Below are 15351 nucleotides of genomic sequence, written 5' to 3'. Positions count from 1 at the left end.
CTCAGGAACCTGGACCTTGCTGTTTCTCCTAGACTGGCTGGCCAGCCAAGCCCCAGGGTCTGGTGTCTCCCACCCAGGACTGTCCTGGGGTTGCAACTGTGAACCATCACACTCACTTTTTACATAAAGCTAGGGATCTGAACCTGGGTTTCTATGCTTGCATGGTAATTGCTTTACCACTGAGCCTTCCCCAGCCCTTTCCCTACCCTACCTACTTTACAACACCCCAGCTTTGTCTTTTTTTTTTTTTTTTAAGAGAAGGGTTTCTCTATATGGCCTCGGCTATCCTGTAACTTGCTATGTAGACCAGGCTAGCCTTAAACTCATAGAAATCTGCCTGCCTCTGCCTCAGTGGGAGGAAGGACAACTGGCTTTAAAGGCATGTGCCGCCACACCTGGCCCAACTTTGCCAGTGTTGTTTTGTTAGCATCTTTCCATGCCCTCTAAGGATTTGGTTCCCAGTGTTCTTCTTCCAAGAAGCTAGTTCCCCTACAGCTACTGTGCAGTTGAGAGTCCCACTAATTGTGTCTATCACAGCTCCTCATTAGAAATAATTCAATAATTGCCTTTTGTTATTTGATTCAAGTCTGACATCCCCACTTCCTCATCTCAAGGAGGTCATAGGCGGTACAGTCTGCCACTTGTGCCCCGTGCACAGGTAGGTACTTAGCAAATACTCATTGGATGATTGTCAATAGCCAGACATGCTCAACACCTGCAGGAAGGTGTGTTTACAGAGGGCCTGCCAGGAATGGCCTTGGCCTGGGGCATTGCCCCATGTCCTAGTCTTAGATACCTGGCCTGAGGAGGGAAGGGAGAGGGTGAGCATCGACTGTGGCTCTACCTTAATAAAGTCTAGACCAGGCCAGGTTGGGGGGAAGAGTGGACTAGGGATAGGAGGGGTGATAACTGAGAGACCAAGAAGACCTGGGATAGTTGGCTGGCTCTTAGGGCCTCCAGTCCTTCCTGTGACTGCTTTCTGACTGGCCAGGGTCAGTTTTCCTTTACCACTGCGAAAGGATCCAGGAAAGGATCATAGAGGTCAGAAGCAGGAAAAAAAAAAAAAAAAAAAAAAGCCTGCTTTCCGAGGAGGAGGGCGTGGCTGAGGGTGGAGCCCACAGGTAGCTGGTTCCTGCTACTTCAGTGCCTGCTGGAGAGGTCTCTGTGTTGACCAGATTGTAAGGCAGAACGGGTCCACGCGGGTCACTGCGGAGACAAAGGGCTTATCCCATCTTCCTTGTGGCCATTTCCTGCCGAGAAGTCTGCTTCACCTTCCCAGCCTAGATTCTGGAATTCCTCACTTCTGAGGAATCACACCTAGATTCTGCCTTCAAAACCTGCCTAATAGCCCTTCCCTTTCTACCGGGAGTCTCCTTGGGGGGAGGGGGGCCCTTGTCCTGGGCCATGGCCCTAAGGGTGGGCCTGGGACCCAGGCAGCTGGAAGCTGTGACCATTCTTCTCCTTACGGGATTGCTCCAGTCAAGAATCGGTAAGTATGGACCCGGGGGAGGGAGGGTTGGAGAAGGGCTCCGGTGAGAGCGGGCAGATCCCTGTGTAGAACACAGCCTCATTCTGAATTCATGAACCTCGAAGTTCCTGCCGTTTACCCCTCTTCTCCTCTTAGATCCCTAAACAAGGAGTCACTCTCTGGGAAAGCGGTTGGCCTGAAGGGGTCTGGGGACTCAGGTCAGGCCTCCCTGCCAACTCCTCTCTCTCTTTCTTTCTCCCCCAGGAGCTGACGGGACTGAAGGTGAGGTTTTCTGCGGGAGTTGGGCAAGTGAGGGCACAGCGGTTCGGAGTCCCCTGGCGGGTTGTAGGAGCACTTGTTGCCCAGCTGAGCTTGCTCACCTAGCCACACTAAGTGTCCCAACAGCTCTGAGTGTATGGAATCTTGGCTCTTGTTTTATGAGGAAACTGAGGTAAAGAGAAGCAGTGAGTTGTCCACGGGCATAATGGAAGCCTGACTCTCAGTGTGGGTATGTGAGGTGTTTTTGAGGAGACCAGCTCCCGTACAGACTGGTTTCCAGTCTGAGCAAAACTTATCTTTCTAAGCTCCAGTTTCTTTGCCTTGAAAAGCTGTCAGTTCTGTTCTTCTAGGGCTGTAAGGAGGAGATTGGGAAGTGAAAGCCCCTTGGAGCCTAGCCCCGACTCAAGCTGCTGTCTGAGTAGTAGCCATTGTCATGATTATGAGGGAATGGAGGAAGAGTCTAGCTAGGCGATTTCCCTGCGTCCTGCTAGCTTAGCAGGAGGCAGGTCCCCAACCTGAAGAATCGAATTTCGTTTCAATGTACAACCTCATCCATAGCTCCTGTGTGCTCAGCAAACGCAGGGATTGGGTGGACACAGGTGTGTCTCTAGGGAACGCTCAGGTTGGTGCAGTTGGAACAGTCATAGGCATGAGAACAGGTGTCAGCCTGGACACTGCGGAGAGGGCCCCGGAAGCTGACAGCAACACCTGTGACTTAGCCGGCTTGATCGAAAGGGCTGTACTTGGATGGCTGTCTAGCCTAGTGGAGAAAGGCGGGAAAGGCATTCAGAATAGAGTGGTGCTAGTGAGATGGCTCAGAGGGTAAGATCACTGACTGCTCTTTCAGAGGTCCTGAGTTCAAATCCCAGCAACCACATGGTGGCTCACAACCATTCTATTCCTAATGAGATCAGAAATAGAGTGACTGGTCTTAAAGGTCCAGAGGTGAGGAGTGAGTGGCCCAATGTATGTGACAGGAAGGGGGCTGCTTGATATTCTATATATAGCTGCAATGTGGTTTTTTTTTTAATTCTTTAAAATGAAGTATTTTGCCTGTACAAATGCCTGTGTGTCGCATGAATGCTTGATGCCTTTGGAGGTCAGAAGAATCAGATCTCCTGGAATTAGAGTTAGGGGGAGTTGTGAGCTGTCAAGTGGTTGCTGGGAACCAAATACAGACCTTTGCAAAAGCCTTACCACTCCTGCCCATGGGATGTATCTTAAGATTAGTATAGAGCCATGGAGGAGTTCAGCAAGACTGATTTGGCCAGACTTGTGGTTTATATATTCAGATTTGTAAGGGGTAGACTGGATAAAAAGCAAGAAGGCTTAAGAGGAAGGGGCTGCCTGACACTTGAGTAAGACAGCACGGGCACTGAACTCCTCACAGCTGCTGAACCATGGGTTGGGGAGCAAGCTGAGTATGAGTGCACTTCCCAGGTTTTGAACCAAGTCTCAGGGTATCAAGGTGGCAGGGCTAAAGATTGCTGTGGGGGCCACAGAAGGGCCTGACCTTCTCTTCCCCTTTCCCCCCCACCCCCGGGGCAGCCTCCTGTGGAGCAGTCATCCAGCCTCGCATCACAGGTGGTGGCAGTGCAAAGCCTGGTCAGTGGCCCTGGCAGGTCAGCATCACCTACGATGGCGTCCATGTTTGTGGCGGGTCGCTCGTGTCACATCAATGGGTGGTGTCAGCTGCTCACTGCTTCCCCAGGTACCAACTTGGTGGAGGGACAGAGGGGGAGACAAAAGTGGGTTGCAAACAGGGTTGGGGTGACCTGGGCCTGAAATCCCAGCACTTGGGAGGTAGAGGCAGGACCAGAAGTTCAAAGTCATCCATAGCTACTACATAGTGATTTAAGGCCACCTTGGAATACATTAGATTCCGTCTTAACGTCTTAAAAGAAACAAGTATGTCATGGGTCAGTCTAGATCATAGGTTGGACTAATTCCTGGTGTGGGCTTAGGACTATCAGTATTCTTAGGCCACACAAAGAGGTCATGCTTTTAATCCTAGCACTCGGTAGGCAGAGGCAGGTTGATCTCTGTGAGTTCCAGGCCAGCCCAAGATACATAATGAGATCCTGTGTCAAAAAGAAGAAACCAATCAGAGGCATAAGTGAAGGGTGAGGGGCGTGGGGTAAACCTAGGTCCTGAATGCTGCTTGGAATCAGAATCTGAGGGAGGACAACATAAAGATCAGGTCAGGGGACAGAAGAGATCCCTCAGGTCCTACTCTTTGCCTCTCTGCCCGCAGAGAACACAGCAGGGAAGAGTATGAGATAAAGCTGGGGGCCCACCAGCTAGACTTCTACAGCAATGACACTGTGGTCCACACAGTGGCTCAGATCATCACCCACTCAAGCTACCGAGAAGAGGGCTCCCAGGGTGACATCGCGCTCGTCCGCCTCAGCAGCCCTGTCACCTTCTCCCGATACATCAGACCCATCTGCCTCCCTGCGGCTAATGCCTCCTTTCCCAATGGCCTTCACTGTACTGTCACAGGATGGGGTCATGTGGCTCCTTCAGGTGAGGTGGGGCACTGGGTGCCAAAGGTCAAGGAAGGGAGGCTCATTGAGATTGGGGACCATGAGTAAGCACATTTTGTCCCCACAGTGAGCCTCCAGACTCCTAGGCCTCTGCAGCAGCTTGAGGTACCACTCATCAGCCGTGAGACCTGTAGCTGCCTGTACAACATTAACGCGGTGCCTGAAGAAACTCACACTATCCAGCAGGACATGCTGTGTGCTGGCTATGTGAAGGGAGGCAAGGATGCTTGCCAGGTAACTGGAGACACATGTACCCTGAGTGGGGGAGGGCTGAGTGGAGCTGGCATGGATGACTACTGGCCACAGGTCTGTCCTGACAGCTCTTTTTTTTCCTTAGGGTGACTCGGGCGGCCCACTCTCTTGTCCTGTGGAGGGCCTCTGGTATCTGGCAGGCATTGTGAGTTGGGGTGATGCCTGTGGTGCCCCCAACAGGCCTGGAGTATACACTCTGACTTCTACCTATGCTTCTTGGATCCACCACCACGTGGCAGAGCTCCAGCCTCGAGTTGTCCCCCAGCCTCAGGAGTCCCAGCCGGATGGCCACCTCTGCAGCCATCATCCTGTCCTCAGCTCAGCTGCAGCCAAGGAATCATTAAGACCCGCACTTCTCCTGCTACTCGCTCTGACCTTGGGCCTCTTCAACCTTTGGCTTGAACATTAAGCTATTTAACCCTCAAAGTTGACCATGCTTCCAGGACCACAGCATGCCCAAGGACATGTGCCTCTTCGGGAAGGCAGCATGCTGACTTGATCTTTGAGCCCACCCTTCTGCATTTGCTCTCTGGGATTATAATCTAGGGCCGAGAAGTTTACAGCCTGTGGAGTGGGCAGGAACTCTAGCCACCTTTTTCTGTTATCTGCAGCTGATTGGTTAGGCTCCCATGGAGCTCCCAGAAGCCTCAGCTGAAAATGAGCCCTCACTTCAGCCAGTATCTAGCACATGAGCAGCCCTGCCTAGCTGACTGCTGCACAAGGCTGGCTTCCGGGAGCTACCCACCCTGCCTGATGAGCCCTTCACTTTGTCCTCTTCCTGCCTCCTGGGCTTTGCCTTAATCTCCTGGACTCCGGAGGACTGAGCCCCCACCGGAGCTGGCTGGGGCTTGGATCAGGGCGAGGAATAAAAGGAGCAAGGAGTCAACGTTCTTAACACAGCTGGCTGTGTGTGAGAGGAAATGAAGAATACCACCCTTTGGCAGCTCTGTGTACCTCCAAAATCCAGCGTGCCAGAATTTACTTTATTAATAAATGACACAAAGCAGGTCTGTACACATATTTACAGGTTAGAGGTCAAGAAACACAAATCCAAAGCAGGGCATGGGCCACTCACTTCTTGGAAAGCTTGACTTGTTTGTGCTTCGGGGGTGCCCATTTGAGGCAGACAGAGTCCACTGTGGGAGAAAAGAGGCATGAGAGGTAAGCAGGGCCTCTGGGCCAAGTCTGCTTCCGCCTGGCTGCTCCTCTGGGCACAGGCCAGGTTTCACCTTTACGCATGAGAACAAAAGGGAGCCTTGGACCTCGGGGGAGGGGATCCCAGGAATGAGTAACCACCACTAGGCTGCCATCCTAGAAACTGGTTCAACTGGTTTAGGATCTTGTAACAGCCAGAAAAAGAGTCCTTGGTTCTTATCCCGCCCTGCCAAAATACACATGCACGAGCACGCGCACACACACATACAAGCGTACACACACACTGCACACAGCAGCACTCCACACACCTGTGATAGGTGGTTTCTTATATTGGGCACTTTTGAGGTGTTCCTCTACCAACTTAGGTGTGACACAGATCACATGCTGGCCCTTCCAGTACTTGACCATGTTGAGGGACTGCAGAGTGCTGATGATATCATTCTGGGTGATGCTGGTCATCTGGCTGTAGAGAAGGATTTGAGCATGTGGAATCAGCAAAAGGATGAGAGACAAGATCCATGCCTGATCTTAGGGGATCCCCTTCCTGTAGGGTTCCAAGAGATCCTTCACAAGGTCTCTAATGGGACAGTGTATTCTGGACTTGGCTAGAAACCAAGGCTCTTACCTAAGATCTTTGATAGACAACGTGCCCCGGAAGTCTCGCAGGATCTCCAGCAAGACCCATGACCAGTAGCTCCTGTAGCTGAGTTTGCCCAGGTCACTCAGTGGCTTCTCTGGGGAGCCTACAGTACTCTCGAGCTTAGAGAGCTCATAACCTGGCAATAGCAGAAAGAATCTTAAGGATCCAGCCTGTTCTCACCCCAGCCTTCAGCATCCCCGACTACAGCACCCACATCTCAGCATCCCTGACCCTACAGCACCCACATCTCAGCATCCCTGACACTACAGCACCCACATCTCAGCAAGCAGAGGCTACTCACTGAAGGCGATGAGAAACTTCCCATAGCCACGCCGCTGGTAAGGAGGCAGGGTCAAGATGCAGGCCACATTGTTTCCATCTGGGGATTCCTTCTCCTATAGAGTATGGGGTATTCAGGTCCTTTGGGAGTGCTAGCTCCCATTCCAGTTAATAACACCCTCTTCCCAGGTTCTCCAGTCTAGTACCTTAGAAAAGTAGCCAACAATGTGAGCCCCTTGCCGATCTACTTCTGTCAAAATGTAAAAGACAAAGGGCTCCACATCAAAATACAAGGTCTTGTGGTCCAGGAAAAGTTTGGCCAGCAGACACAGGTTCTGACAATATATCTAGGGATAAAAGGTAGAGATGGTAAGCAAACCTGTACAGGGATGGCCGGCAGCTACTCTGTAGATCTCTAAGTACCAGGCTGCATCTATCTACCCACCCACCCATCCATCCATCCATCCATCCATCATTTCACTGTGTAGACCAGGCTGGCTTGGAATTTATTTTGCAGATCAGACTGGCCTCAAACACAAAGTGATCTGCCTGCCTTTGCCTCCTGAGTTCAAGGATTAAAGGTCATGAGTGGGGAAGGGACATGCACATCATGGCACACATGTGAAGGTCAGAGAGCAACTTCTGGGTGCTGGTTCTCATCTTCCATTTTGGGTTCCAGGATAAACTCAGGCCGCCAGGCTTACATAAAGAGGACTTTTACCTGTTGAGCCACCCAGCCACTTTTCAGGGCCAAATAAAGGGTAGGGCTTTACATGCATAACCAGTGTCAATCTTTACAGACATTATCTTGTATTTCAGAGCAGGAAACTGAGGCTCAGAAGGAGAAATGGCTTAGGTTCCAAGGCTGGTGAATGCCAGGGCACAAACTCAGCTGGTCCCAGGCTCTGGCTCAGTCAGAGCAATCAGTGCAAAGCTGCTAAGCAGAAGCTGGCAACTGCCAACTGGAGAGGCCTGGGCTCAGTCTAACACAGACACAAAGGCCTTCCAGGGCCAGCACTGGGAGAGACAATAGTCCCTTGTAGTTGGGTTCCTAATACAGATTAAAAGGCTTTGGGGGGTCTGTTTCCTTTTCTTCATTTTATATTTTTGAGAAAAGGTTTTACTACCATCTAGAATTGTAGACTAGGCTGGCTTTGAACTCAGATCTGCCTACCTCTGCTTCTCAGGTGTGGGAATTAAAGGCATGAGCCACCACACCCAGCTCTTCTGGGTTTAGACGATCTATAGCCCAGGTTGGCCTCAATTTTGTAGCAATTCTCCTTAGCCTCCTGGGTGCTAGGATTGAAGGCGTGAGTCTGCACAGAAGATACCTGGTGTTTGACAACTCCTCAGTTCTGCTCTCTTATCCACTCTAAGACCGTGTGAGCCCAACACTGCTGGTCTCATGTGACCTGGGAGGCTGGCTTCAAAGTTGACAGAAGGTAGAGCTGGTAAACACCCCCAGTTTCGAGTGGGAGCCCCTTCTGTCATCCTAATAGTTCATGGTAAAGGAAGCCAGAGTAGCTGGCAAGAACCAGGCTCGTAGGAATTCCCCTAGCACAGGGCCACCTGAGCTCCAAAGGTCACCAAAGACAACCAAGGCTGTGTTTACTAACAGCCTAGTAGATGCTAGGCACGTGCTACATACCTGACATTTGTGGTCTCATTTGTGCAAACAGATGAGGTAAATAATTATGACTCGTCTTATGGATGCGGAAACAGGAACAAAACAAAGTTAGGTAACTTGTCTGAGGCCAGTCAGGAAGTGACATGGTGCTCGGAGAAGCCTGTCCTCTCCACCTTGTACTACATGGCCCTTCAGGGGAGACTCAAATACTGCTAAAGCTCTCTCAGACCCAGCAGGCAGGGGGAGAGCAGGCCTCAAAGCCTATCCCTGCTCCCAGTAGGATCATTCCTGTGAGAAGCAGGAACTCAGATAGCAGCTTCAGAGTGGAATAGGAAATCTCTATACTTCCAGGCTAGTAGTATCTTTGGGTCACACAGAAAGAGGAAGTTGTTTAAAGAGCACCCTCAGGCAAGACAGTCTGTCTCTAGGCTCCAGAACTACTCAAACAGAACCACCCTTGTCAGAAGGAGTCCCCAAAAACAGTCAGGAGACCTGGCCTGAGGCTGTGTTCACTATGTACCAACACAGGCCAAGCACCAAGGGCCATGAGACTTCACTTGGCCAAGAGTAGATATACTCACTGAGGGCTGGCCTCTGCCTGGCAGAGGTGATAATACATACCCATAAGATGGCTAGAGTTTCCCACAAGCCCTGGGCTACCAGCTCACCTTATGGTCTTTGCCGTCCACTTCATACACAGAGATGTTGCTCTTTCGATAGATCTCCTTCCCTGGGGGCTGCCGCCACTGACACTGGCCCTGGTGATCCAGGGAGGGACAGACTTCAGACTTAGATCTCAGCCAGGTGGCATTCACTCACCAGTCTGGCCGAGTCTGCCTCTTAGTTTCGCCATCCACAGGCCCTATGTACAACACCTTATATCCAGTGACCCTGGCTTCCTCATCAGTAGACTAGGATCCATTTCCTAATGGGCACAAAGCTGATACCTTGTTCAAGCTTCTTCCTAACCCTCACAGTCATCCACCTCAGGTCCAGCTTTGAGACAGCCTGCTGTGCTGTGACAAGCGCCCCCTCCTGGCAGCTGGAGTAAAGCACTTCCTCCTATAGGCTGACTCCACTGCTCAGGAGCTATTTGTACTGAGGAGCCCAATGCCAGGCCTTAGTAAAGGGCAAGGAAGTTGGAAACTTTGGTCCCCATTTTGTAGAAAAAACTGAAGTCTGAAGAGAAGTAGTAAGCTGGTCAGTTATCCAGGAGCAGAGAGAGAGTGCTCTCTCCTTTTTTCTTCGTTCCCTCTTTTCTTGTTTGTTTGTTTTGTTGTTGTTTTTTTGAGACAGGGTTTCTCTGTGTATCCCTGGCTGTCCTGGAACTCACTCTGTAGACCAGGCTGGCCTCAAACTCAGAAATCTGCCTGCCTCTGCCTCCTGAGTGCTGGGATTAAAGGCGTGCGCCACCACAGCCCGACTGTTTGTTTGTTTTCTTGTTGTTGTTTTGTGTTTTGAAACAGGATTTCTCTGTGTAGCCCTGGCTGTCCTGGAACTCACTCTGAAGACCAGGCTCAGAGATGCACCTGCCTCTTTCTCTTTCTTCTTCTTTTTTTTTAAAGGTAATTTGTCCATTTTACATACATCAGTACTTTTTGCCTATAAGTATGTCTGTTTGAGGATGTTGGATCCCCTACAAGTGGGGTTATAGACAGCTGTGAGCCAATATGGATGCTGGGAACTGAACCCAAGTCTTCTGGAAGACCAGCCAGTGCTCCTGACTGCTGAGCCATCTCTCCAGTCCTCCGTCTTTCTTTTTAAAAAGATATTTTTTAGCTGGACATGGTGGCACACACCTTTAATCCAGCACTCCAGAGGCAGAGGCAGGTGGATCTCTGTGAGTCTGAGGCCAGTCTACAAACAAACAAACAAACAAAAAAGATTTTTATTCTTAACAATATGTATGTATGTGTGTATGTATGTATGTATACTCATATGTATATAAATACAAGTTCCAGCAGAGGCCAGAAGAGGACTTTAGACCTGGAGCTTGAGTTACAGGTGCCTGACGATGATGGGAACTGAACTTGGGTCCTTTGCAACAGCATTCAATGTTCTTAACCCTTGAGCCATCTATCCAAAGGCCTAGCCAATCCTGGACTATGTAGCTGAGGATGATCCTGAACTTCTGACCTTCCTGTCCATCTGCTAGGCACTAGGATTATGGGAAACACCACCACACCCAGAGGAATCTAGGGCTCTAGTAGTCCCTTGAGTGTTTCCCCCCCTAGTTTCTCAGGACTCATCCCTGTTGCGCCAGGTGAGTAACCAAGCCGCGCCAGGTGAGTAACCAAGCCTCACCAGGTGGAAGCGGTAGCTCTTCTCGAACTTCATGTATTTAAGGCAGTACTCGCAGAGCCAAAGCTTGGGTTGCTTCCCATAGTCCTCTGGGAAAGGCGAGAAATACCAGGCATCGATTTCGTAGTTCCCAATGTGGATCTTGTCTACATACTTCACTTTGGTGATCTGTGACAGAGAGAGTAGGGGGTAGGGCACAGCTCAGAGCTCATTGGGAACCAGAAAAAGGGCGGGGAGTACCCCATCTGGTCCCCAGACCTGCTGATTCTTACCGCCTCATGTTCCTTTTCCAAGGCTGCTGTGGTGGGGTCCATCTCTGCGTAGGTCTGGGGTAAGAAGTACAGAGAGATGAACAGACATAGTTAAGATGGTTCCCTTCCTGTCCTAGAACTCAGTGCTTGTCTACTGTCTTCTAGACCTCGCAATAATAGTAAAGAAAGCACAGTAACAAATACTAATGTCAGCATCGCATCTCATTTATTTGGTTGAGGCTGGCTCCCCTGCTATCTGCCAACCCACCCACCCACACATCCACCCCTCAGCTCCCCTGCTATCTGCCCACCCACCCACCCACACATCCAGACCCCCTCAGCCTGGACCTTGCGCTAGAAAATCAGATTAAGAGCTTCAGTTAGAGTAGTAACCCACACCTTTAATCCTAGTGTTTTGGAACAGAGGCAGGCAGACCTCTGTGAGTTCGAGTCTAGCCTGGTCTACAGAGAGTTCCAGGACAATCAGGGCTACACAGAGAGACCGTGTCTTGAAAAACAAGCTCCCCACCCCACCCCACACGAGAGCTTCAGCTGTACACTGGGTCATATGTAAGACTCAGATGAAATAACATCTAGTTTTCCATGTCAGAGTAAGACCTGTTGGCCTGGGCCTGCTGCTGGTGTGGGTCTCCCTCCTTAACACCAGACTTCAGCAGCTCCTTGAGGCTCCCCGTCTTCTCACAGGATGTCAGGCAGTAGGTGAACAGAACAGACCTCTAGGCTCTTCCTCCTGCTGGGCCCTCCCTTAAACACCACTACCTATCACTGGCCAGCTCATTCTTAAAACTTCTCATCCTGGTAGCTGACCTAAGCAATGGCCAACAGACGGGAGGCCAACTCTCGTCTCTAGGGTTATCTCTGGAATCAGCTCCTGTGGAATTTTCTTCTCTGACCCACTTTAGGTCTGGACAGTTGACTAGGGCTCCTTAAACTCCCTGCTCCATCTCAGTTCCCTCAAGTCCACGACTCTCAAGCCCTTTCTTCCAGCCCCCAACCTTCCACACTCCACCTCCTCATGCTGCACACACTCACCTTGCCTTGGCGCAGAGCACAGGGCAGGTGAGTCTACACCAGAGCTGTCAAGTACTATGTGTAACAACATCCTTTCCAAGCATCCTCCAGGATGTCTGACTGGACTTACCCTTTTTTGTGTGTGAAGCTGTTGTTAATGATGTTCTTTTTGAGACAGGGAGGGTCTCAGTATGCACATCACACTGGTCTGGAATTTGCCTTCAACTCCAAGCTTACAGAAAATTCTTACCTCAGCCTACAAAGCTTTCCTACCTCAGGTGCCCAGTCGCTGTGATTACAGGCATGCACTGTTACACTGGCCTTGAAGAGAATTATTTTAATTTTACATAGTAGTAAACATACAGAAAGGGCCAGCTGCCATTGTAACTACCAAGCACTCTATAGACATTCTTCCTTTCTTTTTTCGAGATAGGGTTTCTCTTTGTAGCCCTGGCTGTTCTGGAACTCACTCTGTAGATCAGGCTGGCCTTGAACTCAGAACTCTACTTGCCTCTGCCTCCCAAGTGCTGAGATTAAAGGCGTGTGCCACCACCGCCCGGCTATAGACATTATTTCATTTTGCCTTCATAATGAGTCCTTAAAACAAAGAGTTCTCGTTATTACCACAATACAAAAGAAGGAACTGAGAGAAGCAAAGTCTTGGGGCTGGAGAGATGGCTCAGCTGTTAAGAGCACTGTCTGCTTTTCCAGAGATCCTGAGTTCAAATCCCAGCAACCACATGGTGGCTCATGAACATCTGTAATGGGATCTGATGCCCTCTTCTGTCATGGAGGTGTACATGCGATAGAGCACTCATACATTTAAAAAAAAAAAAAGCATCTTGCCCAGGTTCGCAGAACTGGTATGACCCAGTAGCCCCGGGTTGGCCCAATTCCAACAAAGACAAGAAACAAAGATTTTTCTCTTCAGATGTCTCTTTAAACTGCATTTCTCAATGTTCTCAAAACAAAATTCTTTTCTGCAAATGCATTAAAGAACTACAAAACCACTATTTTTCTTCAATGTTGTAATTTATTTAGAATTAAACATTAGAACAGGGCATGGTGGTACACACCTGTGTACCAGCACTTGAGAGGTGGAGGCAGGGGGACTAGTTCAAGGTCATCTCTGGCTGTATACCAAGTTTGAGGCCATGCCTCAAAAAAAAAAAAAAAAAAAAAAAAAAAAAAAAAAAAAAAATCCAACAAATCAACCAACAAAAATCTCCAATAACTATCAAACCTTGCTGAGAGTTGAATCACTCATCCATCAATATGCAGCCCACCCTGGTCTACCTACTGACTGATTAAAAGTCACTCTATTCAAGTCAGAGAACAGCATTTTAGACCTGTGCTGTCCAAGAGAACAAATGCAAATGCTATTTGATCTCAAATTCATGACAATTAAAAAAATATTCTAGTCAAACTGGACATGCACAGACTAGTACTGAAGAGCCACAGGTAGCCAGAGGGGCTACTGTATTGACTAGCAACAGCCCACAGAACACTTACAGCAGTTCACTAGACAGTGCTACCCTGAACTGGGGAGAGTCTTTCTAGCTTAGGGGGATGAAAATGTCTGACCTCTGTGATATTTTAAACAGCATGATTCTTTCCCTAAACTTGACAGCCCACTTGCCCCAGTGTTTTTCTTTTAAACTCTAGTAAATTTGTCAAGCTTTCAAAATAGAAAGGAGGAAGGAAGGAGGGAGGGAGAGAAGAAGGGAGAGAGGGGAGGAGGGAGAGAGACAGAAAGAAAAGAAATGAAGGTTCAGAGTGGAGAAACATAATCCCCAGAACAGTCTGCCTTGAAGGGTGTTCAGGGCCATCCTGGGCTACAGTCTCAAGAGACCAGATAGCCAGACTTGATGACTCCTATAATCATTGGATTACACTAGGGAAGTAGACACAGGAGGAAGAGGAGTTCAAGATCAGCATTGACTATGTAGGAAGTTTGAGGCTAGCCTGATTACATGAGACAGTCTCACAAAAACAAAAAGGGTTATTGTCATGGCTCTGTGCGTACTGGGCTTGCCATGTAATCCTAGAGACCCTAGTTTGAACCCTGGATCCTACTTAAAGGTAGGAGAGGACTGACTCCACAAAGTTGCTCTATGGTCTCCACTTTGTCAAACCATGGCACATATGGCCCTCCCTCATATATCATGCATACACACATACACATGATGCACAAACATATCATGCATATACATACATATACTAAATATTTTGAAATATATGTATATATACACACATATACTCATATATATACATACTTTATTTTTGTTTTTCAAAGAATCCTGATTTTGGATACCTTTGTAGGATATATCAAAACCATGGTTAGGGCCTGGCCCCTAAGACAATGTACTTCCTAACAATATTTCTAAACTTACCTGTGCTCCCTCTGTATACTGAGATGCTCAGCAAAAGGCTGTTCTGCAATAGCAGATGAAGTAGATTAAACCTAATACTCTGGCTTACAAGCCAAGAGCGTTTGGTGTAACTCCTGCCCTCCTTTTAACCAGCTGTTCAACTGTCCCAAGTTAACTTCTCTGAGCCTACCTCCTCATACACAAAAAGAAGTAATTTCCCGTGGTGATAAATCGTCAGGGAGGATTTGATAAGATCTTATAGTACTCAGCATGGTGCTGGATAGCGAAGTAAATGCCATAATTTTAGCTTCTTTTCCTTCCCTTTGGACTTCAAGTTTGAGTTCCAGTCCTATCTGTACCATTTCCTTACTCTGAGAGAGCAACCCTTTTCTCTCTATAAGCTGAGGATTTTTTATATATGAATAAACGAGAGAAAAACCCTGGCATACTACCAGACTTTACATGGGCATTGCTATGGTTTTGTTGTTAAGGGGACTGAGAGGCCTCCTGGGCCCTAAAAGGGAGGGGGCCAGGACCTTCTGCACATGGTTGATCTCATCATGCTTTCGCTTTTGGTTTCGAGTGATCTTTCGCTCCGGCTGCTCAGCCAGTTCACTCAGGTATTTCTCAGAGTTCTTCTGCACGGCATCCTTCACTGTCTTGGTCAGTGCGAGTCGGTTCTTGTCCACCCATTCGTCCAGTCGCCTGTTAACTGTTAAGATGGACCATGAGGGACGGACGGATCCCCCTCCTTCCACCCAGGCCCCATGGCCCCAAGCACTCACAGCCCACATAGTGAACATAGAACTCTTCTCGGCCTTCTTGGTCATTCACTCGAGACTGGATCACTTCTGCTGAATCTGTCAAGGAAAAAAAGGGGGGCAGGGAATCTGAGGGGTAATTTCCAGATCCATCTGTCCACACCTGCCATTTACCCTGTAAGGTGAGCCATGTTAGGACTTTTTTTGGGGGGTGGGGTTACAGAAGACCAGAGATTTAAAAACTGAGAAAACCTGGTATTTAAGTGTGTTTAAGTTGGGGGTGGAAAAGATGGCTCAGTGGGTAAGAGCACTGACCGTTGTACCGAAGGTCCTGAGTTCAAATCCCAGCAACCACATGGTGGCTCACAACCACCTGTAATGAGATCTG

General features: G+C 49.0%; 2 protein-coding genes across 2 annotated transcripts in view; one reads left to right on the top strand and one right to left on the bottom strand.

The window, feature by feature from the left end:
- Positions 1 to 1077: 1077 nt before the first annotated feature.
- On the top strand, positions 1078 to 5551 carry Prss8 (serine protease 8). Its single transcript, XM_031388453.1, has 6 exons — positions 1078 to 1489; positions 1733 to 1750; positions 3296 to 3458; positions 4002 to 4273; positions 4361 to 4527; positions 4631 to 5551. Exons 1-6 carry the CDS (start codon positions 1405 to 1407, stop codon positions 4952 to 4954), a joined length of 1029 nt encoding a protein of 342 aa, XP_031244313.1. The 5' UTR covers positions 1078 to 1404; the 3' UTR covers positions 4955 to 5551.
- Kat8 (lysine acetyltransferase 8) overlaps positions 5491 to 15351 on the bottom strand; it is an 11884-nt gene continuing 2023 nt past the window's right edge. The window contains exons 2-11 of the mRNA XM_031388452.1: positions 14988 to 15062; positions 14739 to 14914; positions 10820 to 10873; positions 10551 to 10715; positions 8915 to 9004; positions 6826 to 6966; positions 6642 to 6735; positions 6326 to 6476; positions 6009 to 6163; positions 5491 to 5681 (exon numbers count right to left, since the gene is read on the bottom strand). Coding sequence (XP_031244312.1) covers positions 5617 to 5681; positions 6009 to 6163; positions 6326 to 6476; positions 6642 to 6735; positions 6826 to 6966; positions 8915 to 9004; positions 10551 to 10715; positions 10820 to 10873; positions 14739 to 14914; positions 14988 to 15062 — 1166 coding nt within the window. The 3' untranslated portion in view covers positions 5491 to 5616. The remainder of the gene's footprint in view (positions 5682 to 6008; positions 6164 to 6325; positions 6477 to 6641; positions 6736 to 6825; positions 6967 to 8914; positions 9005 to 10550; positions 10716 to 10819; positions 10874 to 14738; positions 14915 to 14987; positions 15063 to 15351) is intronic.

This window comes from Mastomys coucha, unplaced genomic scaffold (genome assembly GCF_008632895.1).
Source record: "Mastomys coucha isolate ucsf_1 unplaced genomic scaffold, UCSF_Mcou_1 pScaffold21, whole genome shotgun sequence".
Lineage (NCBI taxonomy): Eukaryota > Metazoa > Chordata > Mammalia > Rodentia > Muridae > Mastomys > Mastomys coucha.
This window is presented reverse-complemented; position numbering and strand designations above follow the sequence as displayed.

Excerpts from the sequence above, each read along its gene's own strand:
- Prss8 (XM_031388453.1), top strand. The coding sequence starts at position 1,405 with ATGGCCCTAAGGGTGGGCCTGGGACCCAGGCAGCTGGAAGCTGTGACC. Across the intron at positions 4,274-4,360 it reads GGGTCATGTGGCTCCTTCAG|TGAGCCTCCAGACTCCTAGG; the intron begins GTGAGGTGGGGC and ends TTGTCCCCACAG. Across the intron at positions 4,528-4,630 it reads GAGGCAAGGATGCTTGCCAG|GGTGACTCGGGCGGCCCACT; the intron begins GTAACTGGAGAC and ends TTTTTTCCTTAG.